The 24,413-nt window shown below is 32.6% G+C and overlaps 1 protein-coding gene and 1 pseudogene across 1 annotated transcript; both read left to right on the top strand.

Annotated features, from left to right (window-relative positions):
* Window positions 1–352: 352 nt before the first annotated feature.
* On the top strand, window positions 353–9,502 carry LOC113363854 (annotated as a pseudogene).
* A 927-nt stretch (window positions 9,503–10,429) lies between these two features.
* LOC113363843 (zinc finger BED domain-containing protein 4-like) lies at window positions 10,430–17,327 on the top strand. Its single transcript, XM_026606325.1, has 3 exons — window positions 10,430–10,676; window positions 10,729–11,813; window positions 17,181–17,327. Exons 1-3 carry the CDS (start codon window positions 10,430–10,432, stop codon window positions 17,325–17,327), a joined length of 1,479 nt encoding a protein of 492 aa, XP_026462110.1.
* The last annotated feature ends 7,086 nt before the right edge of the window (window positions 17,328–24,413 follow it).

Below are 24,413 nucleotides of genomic sequence, written 5' to 3'. Positions count from 1 at the left end.
GCTCGTAATTGTTTTTGTTAAAAATGCTTAGTTAACAATATTTACTTGAACTTAACCTTGATGGTTACGTGAAGTCAACAAAATAATAGTGGTGTGAACAATAATCGAACTGCCATTGTTACAAAAATGTTACCCAAGTACAACCAAAATCCTAATACTTAAAAAAAATGTTCAAATTGACAAAATATTATTATTTCTATTCTAATTGACAATTCAAATCTTAAAAAAAATTGACGACTATGATGTTCTGGTCTGGATATGTTGAAGGATTGGTTTTCTACTTGGGGAGAGTGAGCCTTAGTCAAGAAGTCTGCGGTCGATGCGTAGTTCTGTCTGCGTAGTTTATCTGGTAATGCTGCCACCTTTGATGCCTTTAGTTCCTCTTGCTAGTCCTGGTCTGCTGCTTGCTGGATACTCCGTTTTAGTTTAATTACTCTGCAGCCTCTGGTTGCGAAGAAAACCTGATCCAGAATTCACCAAGCACAATTCACAAAACTAACACTTCACTACAAGGAAATCCACCGCTTGACACCATGAAATGGTATAATGGGGTTGGTAGTATGGTTTGGGTATGGGTTGGAGGTCCGTTTGTTGAATGATCCACAGTCCTGGATATTGGTTACTGTAGTAGCTTCTTTATGCGATATGGTAATCATGCCCGTCCAACCTTTCCTGATACCTTGGGTCGAGCAGTAGGAATAATGTTTGATCGACTGGTTTGATGAGAGTTCTCTTCAGACTAATGGGTCCTTTCAATAAGGTATTCGCTGGAAGAGACAAACTTCTGGTTTCCAATAAAAATCCACTAGTAATGTTTTACACTGTATTTATTCTTTAATTCACAGACATAATCTCCACTTAGATTATCTAAGACTACTCTCAAGACATTATCAATTGGCTAGACTTTTGGCCTAAGCCATCACTGCTAAACTCTTGTCTAAGACATCACTCGTCTAGATTCTTGACTAAGACATCACTGCTAAACTCTTGTCTAAGACATCACTCGTCTAGATTCTTGACTAAGACATCACTAGTTTATACAAATAATTTTGACTCATTATATATTGTTGTATGGACGTGAGAAATTCGGGATGGCGCGCTTCCGCATTCATACGAAGATCTTGGACTTTGATCAACATTGAACAATGAATTCATATTTTTATTAAAAGCACGTATGATCATGTTATTACAGAACAATATGTTTATAAATACTTCAGGTATTAGTCAGATTTATATGGTTCAACATCTCTTTTTTTAAATTGTTATTTGCAATAATATAATAATTGCATTGTATAGCGATAGTGAAGTTTACGCCCATAATTTATCTTAAATTGGAAGTGATTTTGATATCACTGATTTTGATAGTGAATGTGAGAGTGATGAAGATTTTTTTCATCCGAGTTTTACCGATTATGTCCAGCGATTCTGAGGATAGTGACAATGAAGAAGTGGAGTGGTCAGAATTTGACAATTATTGAACAATTTTTAGGACAAAGTGGAGTTGTTTTGAAATCAAATAATCCACAAAGTGTAAGTAAAGTGGTTCAGCTAATTTTGGGTAATGATTTGTTTAACTATATGGCTGAAGAAAGTAATCGTTATCATTCACAAAATATTGATCGTTTTAAAGACAGTGCAAAATCTTTGAAATGGAAAGACGTATCTGCAGTAGAATTAAAAAAAAATGTTGGGATTACTTTTGCTTATGGGCAGAGTTCGTAAGGAGAGTAAGGATGAATACTGGTCCACAGACAGAACAATTGAAACCCAATTTTGCCCAAGTGATGAGTAGAGACCGTTTTCGCCAAATATGGTATGCTTGACATTTTACTAATAATGAAAATAACACCAATGAAAGAGATTGCCTTAATAAAATACGTCCAATAGTATCTTATTTCAAAACAAAATTTGAACAAGTATGCAAGCCAGAACGAGGCTTGTCATTAGATGAAAGTATTATGCAGTGGAGAGGTCGCTTATTATTCAAGATGTATAATGCTTTAAAAATCAACAAATATGGAATTCTAATTCGAATGGTTTGTGAAGCAAAAACAGGAGGATATATATGCAATTATGAAATTATCATGGTGAAGGAAGTCGGCTTCAGGATACAATTATACGCCTTCTACAGCCCTATAAAAATTTGTAGCACCATGTCTATATGGACAACCATTATAATAGTGTCGATACGTGTCCAGTCCTATTACAAACATGGAATCCGAAGTTGTGGTACTATACGCAAAAATAGAGGACTTCCTACATGTTTACGAGATATAACCTTGAGACGAGGTGAATCTGTGTTTCGTTGCCGAGGAGATACTCTTGTACAATGTTGGCAATCAAAAAGACTGGTTCGAATAATAACAATTCATTCAGCAAGTATTGTACAATGCAGAAATTGTATGTGCCAGTTATGTAATGTACTCCATAATGGTGAATGTTTCCATAAATTTCACACATGTAAAACGGATTAATGTAAAACTGTTTAGTTTAAACAATAGTTTATATATCTACTTTTGCTAATTTTTTGTTAGTTTTGTTTAATATGCATTATTTAAATAATTTTTTTATGTTTCCAAACAACCATGTAGTTTTATTTTTTTTTAAATTGAATTATAAAAAATAGTTGTTTCATGCTACACATATCAGTTTGTGTCTTTACTCGTGCGTGTTTACTGGAATTTTATATTTTGACACCACATTTATGAATATAAGTAAATCCCATAGATCTTATACTGCATGGACTGCTAGTCGTGCGCAAAATAAGTGCTCAAACATATAAGGGGCTGTGACGTCACTTACTGAGCGAACGTTGCCAAAAATCGCAGACTTTCAGTATCAGCCATCACAATTGCTATTATATTATTAAAATAAAACACCTGGCATTTAATCAATCGGGAGAGTCCGCGATTGTCGACAACGTTCGCTAAACAAGTGACGCCGCCACAGTCCCTTTTATATTTGAGCACTATATGCAACGAAAAACATATACGGACTAGCAGTCCATGTAGTACAATGTCTATGGTAAATCCCGATATTATTATTGAGTTACTGTAGTCTTGAACAAATGATGATGAGTTTAGATCCATCCAGAATGTTTTTTTTCAAATTTAACAAACGACATGAAATCAACAGCGTTATCATGCATGGATAGGCTAACGCTACAGACGAACAAGAAGCAGAGAAGTTCTAAATTAGTTTCCAACGTATTATAAATGCTAATGCACAACACGATTTTAAGTTTTTGAATATAATTTTATGGCATATGGTTTAAGAAACGCCGCTCAAACGTTTCAAGTTCTCAAAGGTCACAAACTGAAAACGATATTTCAACGTCTGGATAATAATGACATCGTGATCAAGATTGAAAAATCTATATTTGGTAAATTAACTATTAACTTTTTAGGCCACGCAATAACAACAAGAGATTCTACTTAATTACCGTAAAAAAAAATTCCTAACCTTCTAAACTACCAACGACTTAAAAAAATATGACGCTTTTCAGGTATGTGTAAATTTTATAGAGATTACATACCTTACGCAGCATTGAATCCTCCACATGCTCTTAAGAGAAATAAACCTATAATTTTACCAGACAAATGTATCAAGGCCATTAGTAAAATGAAAGAAGCTTTGGCAAATGCCGCACTTCTTTCTCATCCTGATCCGAATGCAACTTTAGCAATATTTACTAATGCTTTGGACAGGAAAATAGATACAACAAAATTCATCGATATAACCATGGCATTTTTCCATGAAAGTTGACTGAAAATAAATCAATTTGGTGTCCTTATGACCGCAAACTCTATTCATTTTTAGATTGATCAAATTTTAGATTCCATATATTCGATATAGTCAAATTATAGAATTATTGCTGGTAAATCTTTTGATTATATAAATTTTAGAACAAAAATCCAATTTTTAGAACCAATTTCAAAATTTTAGAACTAAAATCTATAGTCATTAGAATAAATCTACAATTTTTAGAACCAATTTATAAATTTTAGAACCAAAAATTCAGAATAAAACTGAATCTTATATTAATCCATACAATTTTTTGAATATACGTACCATTGTTTATATAAATTTACTAGCTAACCCGGCAAACGTTGTTTTGCTAAGTAAGGTATATTCTAAAAAAAATTCTAGAGAATCAAAAATATAAAACTTTAAGTGTATAAGGATGTGTTGTTTGAATGCTATATACAATAATCGTAATTATTGTAATAATTGTAAATAATATTACTGAGCTTATACAATTTTTTCAAATTTCTGCGAGAGATAGAAAATGATTTAAGTATTTCTTCTTTGACCTGCTTTTTGAAAAATGAATAAAGTGAATTTAATAAGAAGTATAATATATATATATATATATATATATATATATATATATGTAGAGCAGGGCAAGGCACAAAGGTCCAATTTGACTTTGAGCAAATATAAACTATATTGTGAAAATCAAACCAATTATATCACAACAAATAACACATTTCAAACGAACAATTATCTGACTAAGTTCAATACAACTGTCAGCAACATCATCATTGTAGAAATGTGCTTTTTTGCTGTCTTTCAAAAATTTGTTATCTAGACCCTTCTACCCTATAGGCAGAGTAACTTGGAACGGCCAACGGTTTAATGTCTTTTTTTAATTTTAAAGGTATTTTACGAAATAATTAACATTTTGAACTAATGCTAAAAAACTGCCAACGGAAGAAAATACGTTTGTTATGGATTTTCAAAGATTACCGCCTATCTCCCGATAGCAAAGTCGTGAGCATCAAGGTTATAGCTGGTTATACATCTTTTTCCCTCTACTTTCAAATATTGTTATTAAGGGGGGAAGTCCATATAGACGCATGAAAATAGGTCATAATTTAAAAATATTTTTAAACGTGATGGAATAATTTTATTGTTTTCGAACTTTGACATAACTTTATTTAACCCTTTTAGAATACAAAAAAATATTAAAAAAAAATATTTCAAAATGGCGGCTCAGCATAACTTTTTGTGGACTGACTCCGGCGCGAGGTCCAAAACTGCTGCATTTCATACTCATCAACCGTCGATCTGAAAAAAAAATTTTTAATGTTTTCTTTTGAGAACATATCAATGGGAAGGATAAACCTATAAAATTGAAAAAAAAGTATAAAATTCAATGAAAAACAAGCCTTTGAAAAAAAATCTGAATTTTTGGCTATTTTTTTTGACATTTTGGGCTCCAGAAAATACTTTATAAACGCAAAAGATCTAAAGATTTAGGTTTATCCTTCCGATAATAATATAGAGAAAGGCCTCACCAAATTTCAGACACATCGATACATAACTTTTGAGCTACAACACGAGTAGTTTTTGAAAACACAGTTTTGAGATAATCGCGTATAAAGATTTGGTAAAGAAAAACTACTAGTTTTAGTTACTTACCGATTAATCTGCTATCCCAGGTCCATACAATAGTCCTTCCTCTTCTTCAAAAAGCTGATTTTGTTAAAGTTGTTGTTGTTTGCGAGCTTTACGAGCATCTTTTGTTTGTGAAAGGCTCCTGCGATCCTGTCGAGTTATTCGCGCCTCATCAGTATTATCAGCAAATGCTTTAGCATAAGTGCCTACAGTCAAATTAAGAAGGTTCATTATTCTTAATATTGAACTAAAGCCTTCATTAAATATCCCAGCAGCAATGTATGCTAAAATTTCAACTACTTTTAGCCCACAATGAAGGTGTTTTGGTGATAGTCGCCAAACTGTCGCGTTGAAACTTTCATTCGTGTTCTGCGTATGACCACCAAGGCATCGCTCAAGTAAATAATCTTTTGACAAATCTTCGTAAACTGTTAAAAGATGCTTTTTCATTTATTTTCCAAGCAATGGAGCTAAATCTACGTCTAGAGGATCTTGATTTAGGGCAATAGACTTTTGCCATTTGCACCAGCTATCAACGCCTATTGGACAGTTTTTATGTTGTGGGTGTTTTTTAGTAGAAAAAATATGGTTATAAGTTGCCATTATGACTTTTTTGATATCTTTAACACTGTGAAGATTTCTTTGAAAACTCAAACCATAGTATTTTGTTAGTTTTTTCACAACTTTATCAGTTAGTTTTCCTCTTCCAAAAAGTTTCTTTTCTTTCCTTATATTTCTAAGTCTTGAACGCATTCTTTTTTCTACATGACCAATACATTCACTCTTCACAACTGTTAACTCATCACCATAAGGATTCAGATCTAAAATAGCCTTGAATGTTTTAGAATCTCCGTCGCCAATGTAGTTACCATATTTTACTCCAAATTTTTCTTCAGAACGCGAGAACCTTTCTTTCATGGCATCGACTTCCATCTTGCCTGACGTGCCTTCGTGAGTTTTTTGACACTCATCCTCGTGATTCTCAAACCATTCACGGAATTCTTCTGTATGAATCTTATTTTTCCAGTAAGTACAGCCTTGACAGTAACTACTTTTGTTATCAAGTCAATCACTTTCCTGAATAATAACGATGAGCGTTGTAACACCGTACTTTGATTTGAAGCCGCGCTTTTTCCAGGTGCCATCACCAGATACTTTTAAAATATGTCTTTCTCGTCCTTGCTCGAAATTTTTTTCTATCTCTTCTTAATCGGCTTTTTGCGATAGTAAATCAAATGATAATTTGGTTGAATCATAAATGTGTTCCGCGATGGTATCGTAGCAATGTTTGCTCAAACCAGTGCATAAGACCATCAGATTACAAAAGACATTTATTCCTTCTCTTGCAACGCCTAAAAGTCTCATGACAAACACTAATTTACGATTTATTTCAAATCCATTGTTAATAAAAGGACCTGAATTTATTATTCTATCACCACATCGGCACGTAAGAACAATTTTAAAACCGATTGAATTGAAAAAAATTCAATTATTATATACCCGTGCAAAGGATTAGTTTTTATGTCTGTAATATCACGCATATTGAGTTTTCTTCCAATGGCACTCTCATCATGACTTGTACTAGCGTCATTTTTTTCACCTGCGCTATCAGTGAGATGATTGCCTTGATAACGTCTTTTTTTAGCATTATGTCGTGCAATATTACCTCGCTTACCTTTTAGATAATTTGGCATTTTTATGTTTTGAAATAGACTGAACACTACGAATTTTCCAGCTAAACTAAATATATTTCTCGACTAGCTTTTGTTCGTATAGCAATATTACGCCTGTAATAAAATTTATAGAAGTACTTCCGTTATAAGACAAAAGAAGTATTTCCTAGTTATTATAATGGAAGATACCCTTTTACTTGAAGCGTCGACTACCTGGCTCGCTTGAGAGCGCGCACTCCGTCCCGCTCCACTATATTAGCTATAACTTTGTTAATATAAGAGATTTTTTTCCCGCTCGTCAATATATGCTCTTTATACTATACTTGCAGATTATCGAAAAAAAATCATTTTTTTGAAAATTTTATATGGACTTCCCCCCTTAAGCAGTGCTTAACTTAACTTAACCTTCATATATTACTATCTATTCTTCGACAAATTTTGGGAAATTATAACTGGGAAAAGGAAAATGACAAAATCCCTTTGATCGATACCAAATTTAGATTCTGAATTTAAATAACATAAATAAAAAATAATATAACCTAGAAAATGTTTTATAAATACCAATAAGTATCTAATTATACAAATGAGATCTTTCAGAGCACCTTGTTTGAAAAAAATATGCCAAAAAGTGCATTTTCATATTAACATTTCAAAAAAGTTGATATTTTGAGTCTCTAGTAGTGATGGGCGTTGAATTAACGAACGGTTATTTTCAACCGTTTCTTCTTCGTTAACTAACTAACCGTTTCGACGCAACGAAATAACTAGTTGAAAATCAACTAGTTTCGAAACAGTTGAAAACATGGCGGCCAGTTCGTTATTCAACTATATAGAATTTCGTTCGTTGTCGAACACTTACGAATGAAATGAAATGAAATGAAACGAAATGAAGCATCTAGTGTTTCTTTCATGAACTTATAATAGTGGATTGAGATATCAACTTGAGATATATAATATAAATAACCAATACATTTTCTATAATTATTTATTACAATATTTTATTTGATTCTACTAGTTATAATTTGATTCAAAATTACTTTTATTAATAATTATAACGTCTAGAATGAAAAATCTATAATACATGTTCTAATAATTTTTGAAAAACAAAATTATAGATATTAAACTGTGTTTTTTATAACAAATAAAATAAATGTACGTTATGTACTGAATATTTTGAGCTTTTTTTATTTTATTATTAGTGATTATCAATATCAAAAAATAGTTATTTATATTTTTGTTTTTTGGAATTTATTAGAATAAATATTAAATATATAGATTTCAGTATAGATATATATAGATACTATAGTATAGATAAATACCAATAGAGAAATGGACAAAATTCATACTTTACGCGCAATAATAATAACATATTTCTTTAATTTTAGTTTCAATAAATTCAATATAGATTATAATGAATTCATTTTGATATATCAATTGGAATTATTCTGTATAACATTTTTTCAAAAACGCTGTGATAATATTAAGTAGCAGATGTTCGAACGCGCGGTATTTTGGAAAAACCTAGGTCGGGAATCTACAAGGAATAATAAATACTGTCATAATCGCATTTTGTTGGGCTATAATTATAATATTGCAGCATAATAAAAGATTATAAACTTGCAACAAGCGTAAATTCGTTTAATTTTGGAAAATCATGTAGTTACAAAAATAATAAAGATTATTATAAAAGATATATTCAGGGCCGGATTTAGAAATTTGGCGCCCTGGGGCACTGACAAAAATGCCGCACCATCCCTGAAATTTTACTTAAATTGTTTTTATATATTATTCCCGTACCAAAAATAAAAATTAAAATTTTTTGAAAATTTAAAAAAAATCAATTTTTAAAAATTTAGATTTTTTTTTATATTTTGAAATTTTTCGGAGCGCGATTGCTTTGAAAAACTTCATAGTTTTCAAATCAAATTTCAATATAGATATAAAAAAAAGTTTTTTAAAGGGCTTGTTTTTCATTTTTCTGAAAATTTTAAAGCTTTTTATAAAATGTAATTTTCAGTACGAGAAGTTCCAGTAATTTGCAGTAATTAATGGAACAATGCCATGCGTCACTAGAGTTTAATTTTTATTCGGCGCTTGAAAGTGCACAAATTTGTCGTCTCAAGAAGGCTCGAGATCTGAAGAACATATTTTTCTTATACTTTCAGCTTGTTTACGGAACTTTATATTAACCAAATTGCCAAATTTGATAATAACTTATTAACCAATTTGATAATTTTCGTTCGGAAAGGGAGGCAAAGCGAAATAATAAATTTTAATAATCGGCTATTTGAACCCAAATTTTGCATTACAATCGTATTATGCTTTATACAATTTAACAAAAGTTAATTATTTTTCTTGAAATAAAAACTGTTAATTAATTAATTACATTGTATAGCATGTTTTTCTCACTATCCAAATTTTGCCGCCCCCGAAAATCTGCCGCCCTGGGCAGTAGCCCCGACTGCCCCAACTGTATTAAATATTTTATATGAACAATTCACAAATACAATTAAGATAGCAAGATTTTCGCAAAAACTATTACAACAAAGCGCTTTTTGCTAATTTGAAAGAAATGATTTGGCCGATCGTCTCGCAAACCTAACTGAGGCGAAAACATAAAGTTCTCCTTCGGAAAGTTAATAACTTTCTATAAGTCATTAATTTATATTACTATTTATTTTTGTTAATTATTTTTATAATTTATAAGCTCATTGTTATGATAATATATTCGGTATACATAAATATGTTTTGAGATATTAAGTTTAACCTGTAGATTTTTCAAAAATGCTATGATTATAAAATAACAGATGTTGGAAAAACCTAGGTCTCGAGTCAGAGTAGAAAATTATTACGAAAAATCGGGTGTTTTGGCATTGTGCTTATATATAATCTGCCTCTTTATGGTTGTTTTTGGTCAGTATAAGTTCGGAGATACGTGTAGCAAGTCAGTGACTAATTTAAATAAGTTGTATATTTCGTTTTTTTTACTTAAAAAAAATATGGCATCTCGTCGAAATACCAGTGTTTTGTGGCATCATTTTGAAAAAATTGATACTACAAAAGCACAGTGCAATGTGTGTAAACAGCTTTTGAACTACAGTTCAACCACGGCCAATTTAAAAAGCCATTTAAAAAGGAAACACATTTCTGCGTATGTTTCATTAGAAGAATCTGAGTTAGGAACATCTCAGCAGAAGCAGACTCGCCTTTCACCCTATGTGAGAAGCACCACAGAAACAGTACCGAGCTGCAGTAGTTCACAACAGCAACATAAAAATGCGCACCAAAGGATTTTGGACACTTTTATTATTAAAAAGATAAGCAACGAACAAAAAAAAATGATTGATAATGACCTAATGGATATGTTCATTGACAGTTTCCATCCATTTTCGCTAGTTGAGGAAAGATCTTTTAAAAAATTATTGCGCTGGATTCCAGGATATGTTCCTCCATCAAGGAAAACCGTTTCCGGATCTATGCTGGAGGAAAAATATCATAATGTAGTTGAAGGTGTAAAACAGAAAATTTTAGAAGCGGAAACTCTTTGCATAACCCTAGATATTTGGACATCCAGGGCTACAGAGTCGTATGTGGCTGTTACAGGTCATTATATTACAGAAGAGTACAAATTAAAAAATATGCTGTCAATTTGAAGGGACACATACATCGTTCGGATGCTGTCAATTTGAAGGGACACATACATCTGAGAATATAGCAAAAGAAATACAGAGATTGCTCACTGAGTGGAATTTGCAGCAAAAAGTTAATTTTGCCATAAGCGATAACGCTTACAATATGAAAAAGGCAATAAAAAATATTTTGGGATTAAAGCATCACGGGTGTTATGCACATACAATAAATTTAATAGTGAATGATGGACTAAAATTAATTAAAAGTGAAATTGACGTTGTTAAAAAAATAGTGAGTTATTTTAGAAGAAGTGTTACTGCTTCTGAAAAGCTTCAGAAGAATCAACTACAAATATACGGACAAACCAAAAAATTACTCCAAGACATTGATACAAGATGGAATTCAACTTTTTATATGGTTCAACGATTTGTGGAACTAGAAGATGCTATTAAAATGACTATGAGTGTATTAGAAACAAACTTAGCACCAGTAACACCAGAAATGTGGAAAATATTAAAACAATTATGCTTAATATTGAAACCATTCGAAAATATAACTAATTCTATAAGTGGTGAGAGCTATTTAACGGGAAGCTTAGTGATCGTTCTAACAAGATGCTTGAATGAGTCTTGCTCAAAAATCTTGCTTAGAAAAGACTTGCTGTCTATTATTAGAAAAATAACTGAAGTACTTAAATCAAGCATTAATGATAGATTTTCAAATGTTGAGAGGAGTGAAACATTTGGAATATCTACATTAATGGATCCAAGATTTAAGTTACAGGGATTTTCTAATATAGAAAATGCAAACTTTATTAAGGGGCACCTACAGCAAATTGTGGTAAATATCATCGAAGAAACACTAATTGCTGAGTTTGAGGTTTTACCAGAACCATCAATTGAGGACACCGATGAATATAACCCATGGTTTATTCTAAGCAGTTTGGTAGGAACGTCATCACGTCAATCGACTCCCATGGGTACAGCCATCAAAGAGATTGACATGTATCTTGCTGATGATGTACTACCAATGAAATCAGCAGATGGCACATTCAACTGCCCAATGGAATGGTGGAACAAACATAAGCATGCATATCCAAACCTAGCAAAGGTATTTAAAAGATACTGCAACATTGTAGCCACTTCGGTTCCATGTGAACGAATGTTCTCTAAGGCAGGGATAATATTAACCGACAGAAGATCGAGACTGAAAAGCACGAAAGTAGAAAAATTATTATTTTTGAATGTAAATAAAGACCAAATCTAACATATATTTGAAACCATCATACTGTATGAATTATATATAAAACTGTCAATTATAATTTAATACCAATACACTTGTTTAAAATATATGTTTGAAAATAATTTGTTTACTTTGCAAGACTTTACTAAAACTGCCATTTACATTAATTTTGATTTCAGGTACACTTGTTTAAAATATATGTTTGAAAATAATTTGTTTACTTTGCAAGACTTTACTAAAACTGCCATTTACATTAATTTTGATTTCAGGTTTTACACAATGTGATGCATAGTATATAATCTTGTTGGTTAATAACTTACATAAATAGTAAATTTTTAGTTTTCAATTATTAATATTTTGATCATAATTTCTTTAAACCTAACCTAAAAACCTGAGAACTAATTTTTAATTTTTCGGATAAATGCCACCTCTGTTTCTTTGTGAACGAATGTTTTCAATGGTTAATAGTTTTATCATAAAATTCTCACAACATTTGCTTTGTTGTAATCAGTTTTTCAAACCTAACCTGAAAATTAATTTTTCATTTTTCATAAAATAGCTATTTTCATATAACATGTAAATTTGATGTTTTACTCTATTTATGGCTTTGCTGTAACGAAAATATTTAATTTTTTAAAATTAAATCTAAGTATTAATGTTAAAAGTCGTAACAATTGACAACGTCAACTTGACATTTTATAAGAACAAACTTCATATTACCAACTTTCAATGAAACAGTTATTTCAACTATCAGTTTCTTAACGTTGCCAGCGTTGAATCGTTAAAAATAACTATAGTTGAAAAATAACTAGTTATTTAACTAGTTGACGAAAACCCGTTAACCGTTTCGTTTCGTTGACGGCAAAACCGTCAACGACCCACCTCTAGTCTCTAGTAACACTTGCGGCCCGTTTACTAACGTTTCTGTATATAAATAAAACTACAAACAAAACTACTTACTACAATTTAATCATAATTAAATATTATTCACGTAAAACATCCTACTAAAGGTAATTGAACATCATCTGTCACAAACGTTTGACATTTCACGTATTATCCACCGTCCACTGTTTTATTCAAATCGGTTTAGCCGTTTTCGAGTTTTACTAAGACATTTGAAAGAGAGCTCCATTTTTATATTTAGGATTTATTAATTTATTCTTAAGCAAGCCGTAATCTATAATAATAGATATTATTTCAGGCTCTTGTCAAGCTTGCACGAATTTCGTTTCTGAAAAAAAAGAGCTGAAAAAAAGCATTCGAACATTAAATACAATGTTCATCATATCAAAGTCTATCTGACCACCAGTTAAGCTCAAAATTCTTGCACAAGGTTGAAAGTTATGCTCATTTAAAACCGGCGATCAAATAAATGGTCAGACTACATAGATAAAGTATAAGGATTATGCAAAAAAAAATTATGCAAATAGTTATTGAAATCAAATTGAGAAAATTCAGTAATATCATAAAAAGCTAATTCTTTAAAAAGTTTAACTAGGGAAGCATGAAATTTTTTGCTGTCTAAGTTTCGGGTATTGAGTGGAAGTTTATTCATAAGCTGAATATCTAGACCGTCGATCGTATTGAAAGAGCTGGCTAATTTATATGTGCGCGCCTTAATAAGTTTGTGTCTAGTGTTGTAGTTTGAGAAGGACGAAGCCATATCGAAAAGTTTCGAATTGTTTTTGATGAAAGATATTGTTACCATCAAAAAAATGCATGGGACAGTTAGAATATTGTGTTTTTTAAATATAGGTCTGAAGGAGGCTTTATTGGACAAGGAAAAAATTATTCAAATAGCTCTATATAAGATTGTTGTTAAAACAAGATTTCAATGTTTCAGAAAAAATAGAGAATTTTTGTTTGTTTGCACATTTTATATGCAAACTAGTTAGTTACTAATTCATTTGTTAAAATTTAGTGATGATAGATTGATAAGGAGAGTAATTGCTACAACCAACTTTGTGCTGCCTTAGCTACGTGTGATTAGCAGAACAACAGGGTCCATATTTGAGAACCGCGTTTTATTTAATTCAGGTGACAGTAGTAATTTAGATTTGGTTAGCGCAATTTTTAATAGTGAAGTCCTATACATGTCCTGAGTTTTTATCTTTACCTTCATTAAAATTTGATCTCAATAATCGAACTTCAGGCATTCAGGCCAATGGATTTTGTCAAAACTTTTGATGGATCGGATCAAAATCGAATTTCTGCATACATGTCTTTGAAAGTATAAATACGACTGGACCATAGGGCATTATTAAAATTTATTTTACATGTCAAATTAGCAGGTAGGGCTATACAAGTCACACAATGCATGCTCTCTTCAAATAGAATTCAACAAATGCAAAAGTACTAAATGAGACAGTAAAAAACTTTGTTTTCAGACTGCAAATAATTTTTAGACTGAGAACAACTTATAGACTCGGCTATAAAAAAGGATAAATGACGTACAGCAAACGTTTAGTTTACAGAATTACTTTAAGAGCTGAGTTTAAAATGATTGTTAAGTGTAAATCTCCTGCGAACTGAAATGTTGCGATTTCAATTGCCACGGAATAAGATTAATTTTAATTCGGGGAAAGAAACTCATTCACCTGTTAAGAAAATTCAATTTGTAAAGTCAGTAAGCTGAAAACCGCTTGTCAAATAAAAAAACTAGCTTATATAAATTTAGAAATTTTAGTCACTCATACTCATATTATTAATTCAACCAACTTTTAATGTAGAGAAATTAGGCATTTTTAATAATCCAATATCGAATACTCGTAAATGTCGCTTTAGCGTTTATTAGTAATCTTATATATAACAATGAATTGCAAAATGTGTTGGTAAGCGCATAATTCAACAACTCATAGACCAATTTGGCCAATTCTTTTTTTAAAATGTTCAACTCGAATAATTGCCGGGAAAACCCTAAAAACAGCCTCATCTTTTTCACATACGAACGTTTTCTAACTAAAACGTGGAATCAATTTGAGCTTTAATTTGTTTATAATGTGTAAATAAATAAGGTAAATTAGATAATTTATAAAGGTAAACTGGTGGACAGGTAAATGGGAGGATATGTAAAATGGTAGAGAGAAGAACTGGTAGATAGACGAATATGTGGATAAATAAACAGGTTGACAGCTTAATTGGTAGATATGTAGAACCCCACCCTGTATTTAAATAATTTTGATGTCATTTTATAAGCATTTTCGAGAAAATTCGAAATACCAAATTTCAAATTCGTAGCTCATCATTTGGCCGAGATATCAGTGAAAACATGTGAAAGTGGCCCCTTTTTTCAAACTCATTTTTGTCGGAAATATGAGAGATATCGAAAAACTGTTAACGTACTGATCTTGCCTATGTTGTTCATAACAAATAATGTGAAAAAATTATTTGTTAGTGCGTGAAAAAGTGAAAATGATTTTTCATTTTCTATTTTCTACCAGTGCGGCTTGTTTGACTACTTTTATATTAGCATCATTCGAAAGCCTGTACATTTTTTTTTATTATTCAAAAATTCATTTAAATCTAAGTGGAACTTTGGGAGAAAAGTTGGAAAAACTTAAGCTGGTACGCACGCTGCCGATACAAGAACAGGCATATAAAGTTGCTTTGCAAGAGCGACGATCAAGCATAAGGCTAAGTGCTTAAAAATTAAAACTAGAGACATAAAAAAATTGTGACGGATAACAGAATAAACGGCAACGAATGGAAATGCAATCATTGCAAAAGTGAGGTTAGGGCCACGACGTCAGACGACAGAGATGACTCTAGCATTAGTGAAATGGAAAAGTTATTTCGTAAGTACTTTATTCCATTCAAAAGTGAGGTTGAAAGCAATCTTACCGCCATTAGAACGGAGCTTCTGAAAATTTCGGAACAAAATCATTTAGTTAATAACACAGGCCAACAAAAAAAATTTTTTTTTTGTGCCTCAAATGTTAGAGCTGATTCTTATAGTATTTTTTGCGCTGATTTCAAATCTGCAAACCATTTTTTTGTATCAGCTCTAGTTTTTGAGATCCAAAGAAGTTGCCAAAACCAGGTCCATTCGAGGTCGTCATGGCAAAGAACTTTTCACAGTGTCAACTAATGTCCTAACTAAGGACGAATGGGTCTTGTAAGTTTGTATGTACGAGTACTCATATCTCCTTAAAATAACATTCGGAATTGTATTACTCTTTTGTACTTTCGTTCCTTATATTAGGTGCGCAACTAAGTTCTCGCTGTTTGTCAGTATATAGCTCTATCAGTAAGGGTTGGCCGATTTTGACAAATCCAAAACGTCTTGAAGTAAGTTTAGAGTAAGTAAACAAACTGCTGCGACACATAATTGATTTCGTTTTTGCATTATATACTTCTGTTTAAGTGAATATGTCCAATTTTATGCCAAACAATCGTTATTTGCGAGGAGTGTTGATTTTCGTCTTCCATTCAAAAAAAAACGGGAACTTAAGTGCATCGAGACCTACGGCAATATTGCTCTGAGCGAAACAACATGCTGTGAAGGGCTTCAAAAATGGTGATTTTGATGTTGACGACCACCCTCGTGAAGGAAGACCAAAACCTTCAGATTTTACAATACCATTTCAAAAACGCTAAATTGAAGGCCTTGTTCGAAGAGGATTTGTGCCAAACTCAAGAAGATATTGCTTTAGAATTAGGTGTTACCCATCAAGCCATTTGCAAGCTATTGCATGCGTCGGGGATGATTTAGAAGCAAGAAACTTCGGTTACTTGTGAGTTGAAGCCAAGAGACGTTGAGCGTCGTTTTTTCGCCTGTGAACAACTGCTCCAGCGGCGAGAAAAGAAGAGGTTCTTCATCACATCGTGACAGGTGAAAAAAAATGAATACATTACAGCAATCCAAAGACGAGAAAATCTCGGTTCGGCCAAATATTCACTGCGAAGGTTATGCTCTACATATGGTGGGACCAAGTCGGTGTTATTTGTTCTGAGCTGTTGAAACCGAGTGAAACCATCACTGGAGAACTGTATCGAACTCAATTGATGCAATTTTTTTATAATAAAGTTACATTTTCATCGAAAAAACAGCGAGAACTTAGTTGCGCACCTCATACCGTAAAAAATATCATATACGATCGTATATCGTATCTTGAAAACTAAAGCTCATAGAAAAAAAACAATGTCATTTTTGAAATCAGCGCCCCAAATATACTTAAAAACAGTATTAAAATCGTTTGCACCATTTTCTTTGTTGACCTGTGTAATATATGTAAGCAACTGAAAACACAAGTGACATCTGTTGAGGAGAAAGTTAAAACGCTTGAAGAACAGTTCGTAAGTGCAGATGACAAGTACGCCGAATTCAACGATCGTAAGAGACGCGAAAAGAACGTAGTAGTTCAACGTAGTAGAGTCGAATAAAACTAATGGACAAGACAGATTACAAGACGACATGACGAATATTACTAAGCTCTTACCACAAGACACACAAATTACAACAAAAGACCTCAAAGTTCGTGGTGTTGGAAAACCAACTACAGGTAAAATCAGGCCATTATTAATTGAAACCCCATCCGAAACAACCGCTAGAATCTTAATAAAAACTAAACATCTAAATGGGGTTTCTATGAAACAAGACATGACGCCCAGACAATTAAGTCATCTGAAAATGCTGCGAAACTAACTAAACTCAGATATGGAAAATGCAGACAAAACAATCAAATATATAAACGGTGTCCCTAAAATAGTGAAGCTACACTCCTTTCGCGGGTCATCGCAGGAACGAACATCTTGAACGCGGCTTATCAATCTACTTTCAAAACACTAGGGGTCTTAGAACAAAACTGAACACATTTCGAACGTCATCTTCTGTGAGTGATGTAATTTGTGTTACAGAGTCATGGCTAAAGTCTGATATTGCTGATGGCGAGGTAATCGACAACACATAAGCGATTTCTAGGTGCGATAAAGATCAAATCAGTGATAAATATGAAAGAGGTGGTGGTGTATTCGTGGCAGTGAAGCGTAGTTTTTCAACGGAGTTGATTGCACTCCCTAATAATAATATTGAACAAGTCTTTGTAAAAATTAAAACTGCACCACACGACACAATTATCTGCTGTGTTCACCTATCTCCTAAATCAACTGTAGAAATCTATAAAGAGCATATATCTGCAATAACATCAATATCCAAAAAATACTCAAAAGCAAGTATATTAATCGCAGGTGATTATAATTTACCCAGCAGCCTACAGCAAGAGCATTGTTCGTGCTTGTTTTATGAAGAGTTGTCACTACTAAATTATCGGCAATTTAACAACATTCAAAATCATAGTGGAAAAACGCTTGACTTGTGCTTCAGTAATATACACGCAACTGTAGAGCGTTCTCATGCTTCAACTCATCCACTTGTCCACAAACATCAACACCCAAAAACATCTCCCTCCGAAAAAGACTCCAACATACCAATTTAATTTAGCGGATTATGCTGGCCTGAATGACTATTTTAAACAGTGATTGGATCGATTTATACAAGACAACCAGCATTGATGAAAAAGTAGATAAACTATATAAAGTAATAAACAATGGTTTATTACAGTTTTTTCCGCTCCTATTCTGCAAAAACACTAATTATCCCAGATGGTTCTCAAAAAAACTCATATCCACCATTAAATTTAAAAAAAAACTCATACAGAGTACAAGAAAAATATTTCAGATCCACATATAATGAATTTTGCCAACTAAGGTATGATTGCAAGAAATTGAGCAAGCAGTGTTGTGAAAACTACATTACTAAAATGGAAAATAAAATTAAATCTGACAGTACTAAATTTTGGACATTTGTGAAAAAAAGAAGAAAAAAAATTCAAATACACCTGACTTGGAATGGTTTAGTGGCTCATGAAGAAGAAAATATTGCAAACCTATTTGCATCTTTTCTCAGAAGTACTTATTCATCTAGCATTAATAAAACTACATCTAACGAATATGAGGAGGGAACAAATACCATCGACGCCGACCTCTCAAACGTAGATGTGAGTTTTGATAAAGTATATGATCTACTGTTAAAATTAAATGTGAGAAAAGGAGCCGGTCCAGATGGATTACCTAACACACGTCTCATGAATTGCGCCGCCAGCCTTTGTGAACCACTCACACACATCTTCGCTAAATCCTTACAATACGGTAGTTTCCTGTCAGCTTGAAAATCAGCTTATATAACACCAATCCATAAATCTGAATCTAAAACAACAGCCGATAACTATCGTCCCGTTTGAATCCAATCTGCTACTTCTAAGTTGTTCGAAAAATTAGTGCTACCAAAATTGTCGTGGTCTTTCAAAAATATCATAACCACAAAACAGCACGGCTTTTGTGGTGGCAGATCTACAACAACAAATCTACTATTATATGCAGAACAAATATTAGGCGCAATGAACAACGGCCTGGATGTCCATACAATCTACACAGACTTCAGTAAAGCGTTTGATCTCGTCGATCACAATATTCTGTTAAGGAACCTACAGCGGTATGGAGGTCTTTCAGGGGCAAAATGTTAGTCTGGTTTAGATCCTACTTAACAGGCAGGCATCTACTGGTGAGACTAGATGGCCATTTATCTGAAAAATACGAAGCGATATCTGGTGTACCGCAAGGATCACACTTGGGACCAATATTATTCAATATTTTTATTAATGACATAGGCACTGACTTCAATTCTGATTATCTTTTATACGCAGATGACCTCAAAATCTATAAAACTATAAATTGTGATGATGATAGATTATCGTTACAACAAGACATTGCGTAAATAAACAACTTGTGTATAAGTAATAAACTTAAGTTAAATGCTTAAAAATGCGCAGTAATGATACTATCTCGATCCCACAATTCAATTCAACAAGACTACTATTTATAGAACCAAAAAATAAATCAGTGACTTCTATAAAAGACCTTGGAGTTATTTTTGACACCAAATTAAACTTCTCGCAGCATATTAACAAAATTTCCCTTCAAGCCCTAAGAACACTTAGCTTCATCATCAACAGTGGTCGAGATTTCCACAGCATAGACATACTATACATTCTGTACTCCACACTCGTCAGGCCTACTCTAGAATATAACTCCATAGTTTGGCCACCTCACACTGAATTATCAAGCAACAAACTTAATAGAGTGCAAAAAAAAATTGAAAAATACCTTAAGGGGGTTGTTCTTTTTTATTTTTCTTTGTTTCGGTTTTGAGATTTTTTGATATTATGAAAGATAAAAACCTTAGAATCATTTAAAAAAAAATAATCTCAATATCTATTTTTTTGACAAAGTTATAAATATATATATCTCTATATGTATGATCCTCTGAAAGCGTTTTTTTATTGCTCCGCGAGCTATTGTATGCCAGATTCCTCTTTTTCATTATAACACCTCATGCACATGACCTTTTTAATGTGTCAGCATCTTTGAACACCATGGTGTATTTAGTACATTAAGTTAAATGGTGTATTCAGTACATTATATTAAGAACTTTAAATACGTTTTTCTCAAATTGACTTTTTTCAATGCGGTGCCACAAATTAAACAAAAACTACAAGTCGGATCGACTTGTATTTTTTTTTAATTTGTTCATCACTGCAATACCTAGTCCCCCTACCTCAAACAACTTGATAACATTACGCAAAAAAAATTTGCGAAGCTTCTCGCCCCAAAAAAAAAGACCTTTTTTGACACTTTTTTTTAAATAGCTGCCATTTTTTCCTTCTTGATTTTTTTCTTTCATTTTGGTAGGGGGACTCGAAACAAACTTCTTCTTCAACGTAATTTCTTTTTTTTTTATTTCGGGCGATGCGCAACGGATTTATCTGTGGCACCGCAAAAGAGATCGATTTTGCAAGGCCGACTTTGTCGCCCCCTGGTTAAAAAAAGACGGCGCAAAAAAAGAAGAAAATCACGTAATATTCTATGATTTTGTAATTTTTGTTTAAAAAAAACCGCATGTCTCTATGATAAATACATTTCGAGAAAAAAAAAACAAAAACAATACCTTGCATTTTTGTAAACAAAAAAAGAACAACCCCTTAAGCACTTTGCGCAGTCGAAAAGAATTAGTGCACATGAAAGCGAAATTTTTTTGCTGAAATGCGAGGACAATAACCTAACCAAACGACAGCAAATTACTGATCTTATTTTTTTCATAAGACAGTAAATGGCTCAATTGATTCCCCTGCGATTCTAGAAAAAATAATTTGATATGCCCGAGACAAGGATTAAAAACAGACGGTACTGTGCAGACTTCAAAAAAGCCGAAAATCTATATATTGAACGGTCCAATGGACAAAGTAGCAATGGTGGTCAACAAACAGTGCTCAAAACTAAACTTTTTTAATTCATCACATAATACATTTACCAACATTGTCAAAAGGAATAATACTTATTAGTATTTGCTAGCATTAATGGTGTGCTTGAGTCTACATGTAAGTGCATGTGCGGACGTATGTATGTACGAGTGTATGTATAGCTGTCCGTATGTGTGTTGTATGTGTCTGTGAAAATAACAGAGTTTAACATTATTATGTTACATTACCATATAATTAACTGTGTGTAGCCGATTGGCTATAATATAAATTTATTATAATAAATAAATAAATAAACAAAAGTCGATTATAAAAACCTTTGACCAAGTTTCAACTATATTCGAGTTCACTGACAACGTCGAGTAAACATCTTATCTGCATTGCAGTGCATTAAGTAATAGTGACGCATAGTGATTCATTTATATTCTAAGTGATAGACAATTATTTTATCATGATTAATAATTGTTCTAGTAAATTTTTTCAAATTTAGTGTTTGATTTATTTTTTTATAATCATTTCGTGAACAGTTTTTTTTAAAAGTTCAAACTTGGATAAACCTAACAGTGCCCCTTAGGGGCTTAATATGGAAATTTGTCAAACATTCGTGTTGTCGAGTCGAACAATATATTAAATGACGATTCGATGACAAATGCGTAATACGCAGTGCATCAATTACAAAATAATCAACCACAAATAACCCAAATAAATACTATTCAGTCAGCACTTTCGATGACAAATGCGGGATACGCAGTGCTTCAATTACAAAATAATCAACCACAAATATCCCAAATAAATACTATTCAGTCAGCACCTTCGATCTCTTCGATAGATTCGAATTCAAATTTAAATCCCTGGCAAGTTGTGACAGGTGTAAAACAAAAATGTGCAATAAATGTAAGTGAGAATTCATTAAAATTAAACAATAGATTTAGCGCTCTAGAAAATGACGCTTCTAACTCCAGCTCTCAGCCTTCCATTATTAATCAAGCAAAACTACCACCGCCCGTTTTTATTTATGGAGTGAATAATTTTAGAGAAACGGTTGATGTTTTTAATAACGTAATTGATAAAAATAAATACTCAACAAAAATTCTAGCTAATCACATAATTAAAATTGATGTGTCTTCGGTGGAAGACGATAGAATATTTGTAGCTTTTTTGCGGAACAAAAAGATTGTGTTTCATGCTTATCAGATTAAATCTGTAAGATCATACAGAGTAGCATTGAAGTACATACATTTCACCACAGATAAAGAAGACGTTAAACGTGAAATTGAAAAGCAAGGACATAAAGTACGTAATATTACAAATGTCTTACACATTTCAGAACGAAAAAGCCGCTCAATATGTTTTATATCGATTTGGAACCCAACACTTACAACTCCACAATTTTTAATTCAACTTTTAAATATAAATCAAATAATACATTTTGAGCCACCCCAAAGGTAACCATTGTACAATGCAGTAGATGTCAATTATACGGACATACAAAAGCTTATTGTAACCGGCTTTATGTCTGTGTCAAATGTGGAGATAATCATATAACATCTAAATGCACTATGCCAGCTGAGACTGCAGCAGTTTGTGCCAACTACTCTGGCCCACATCCTGCAAATTGTAGAGGATGCCCATATTATCAAAAAGTAAGTAAAGTCAATAATTCTGCACAAAATACTTCTCCAGTAAAAATAATACCAATCAAATAATAGAAATATAAATTCTGCTAAAAATAAAACATACAGAATCGCCACCACTAATCATTTATCATATGCTCAGGCTATGAAAGGTCAACAATCGAATTTAAACGACACTCCTGTTTCTCAAGAATCTTTAGTTCAATTTTAAATGAATTTAAATATTCACTCAATTGATGCAGCAAAACTCGATGGTATTAAATATGCTATCGACCATCATTGATAAATTTAAATAATGGCTAAATTCATTAGAATGTGCTTATGGAACTCAAACGGTTTGACCGAACATAAAAACGAGCTGTAGCTTTTTTTAATAGAAAATAAAATTGATATCCTTCTAGTGGGTGAAACCCATTTCACTCAATATTCAAATCTATATATTCCTCACTATTATCTCTACCATACTCAACATCCAGATGGCACTGCACATGGAGGTGCAGCAATTATAATAAAATCAAAAATCAAACATCTAATGGAACCTATCTGTAATGATTCCTGCGTGCAACCCTCATTTTTGTCGAATTCCTCATAGTAATATTACAATTGCATCAGTCTACTGCCCGCCTAAACACAAGATACTAAAACGATACTTTGAAACGTTTATCAACGGTCTTGGAAATAAATACTTGATTGCAGGGGACTATAATGTCAAGCATACTCACTGGGGTTCAAGACTATGCAATCCCAGGACGAGAACTCTACAACTTAATTAACTCCAACAACTCAACACCAATATCGACAGGAGAACCTACCTACTGGCCAAGCGACATGCTTAAAAAACAGATTCACTAGATTTCTTTATTTGCAAAGGTATTCCAGAAAAAAACTGGAAAGCCGACTCAAGCTTGGACTTGTCTTTAGATCACTCTCCGGCAATAGTATCTTTCAGCAATATTGAACCAATCTGTAACCTCAACTTTCACCTTACAAATAAGTATACCAATGGAATAAATTTGGAGATATTCTGGACAATAATTTGGAATGCAACTTACCACTACAATCTGAAAGAGAGATTGCTTTTGCAGTGAACTCTTTTAATGACTCACTCTATATAGCCGCACAAAACTCCACTCCAACAATCGAAAACAACTTTTTTTTTAATTGTCAACTTCAATCAAACGGCAAATCGCAATAAAAAAAGACTAAGGGAAATCTGGCAAACCACCCGATTACTGGTAGATAGATCTAATTTTAACAGAGCTTGCAAAGAGTTCAAACTCATGCTCCGGAACTTTACCAACCAAGTTTTGAAGAGAAATTAAAACACTTAACTTCTACCAAAGAAACTAACTACTCACTTGGAAAGCCGCAAAGAAATTTAAACAACCAGTCGCTCAAACGGTACCAATTAAAAAGCCAACAACTCCTGGCTATTAAGCGATGAGGATAAGGTCTATTGATGTACTTTAATTCAACTAAAATCAACACAAAAGAGCATTCATGAGCCATATCATTGAATCGTA

The sequence above is a fragment of the Ctenocephalides felis genome, unplaced genomic scaffold (genome assembly GCF_003426905.1).
Source record: "Ctenocephalides felis isolate EL2017-DRISC unplaced genomic scaffold, ASM342690v1 CF-g0.4_SCAFFOLD_00355, whole genome shotgun sequence".
Lineage (NCBI taxonomy): Eukaryota > Metazoa > Arthropoda > Insecta > Siphonaptera > Pulicidae > Ctenocephalides > Ctenocephalides felis.
This window is presented reverse-complemented; position numbering and strand designations above follow the sequence as displayed.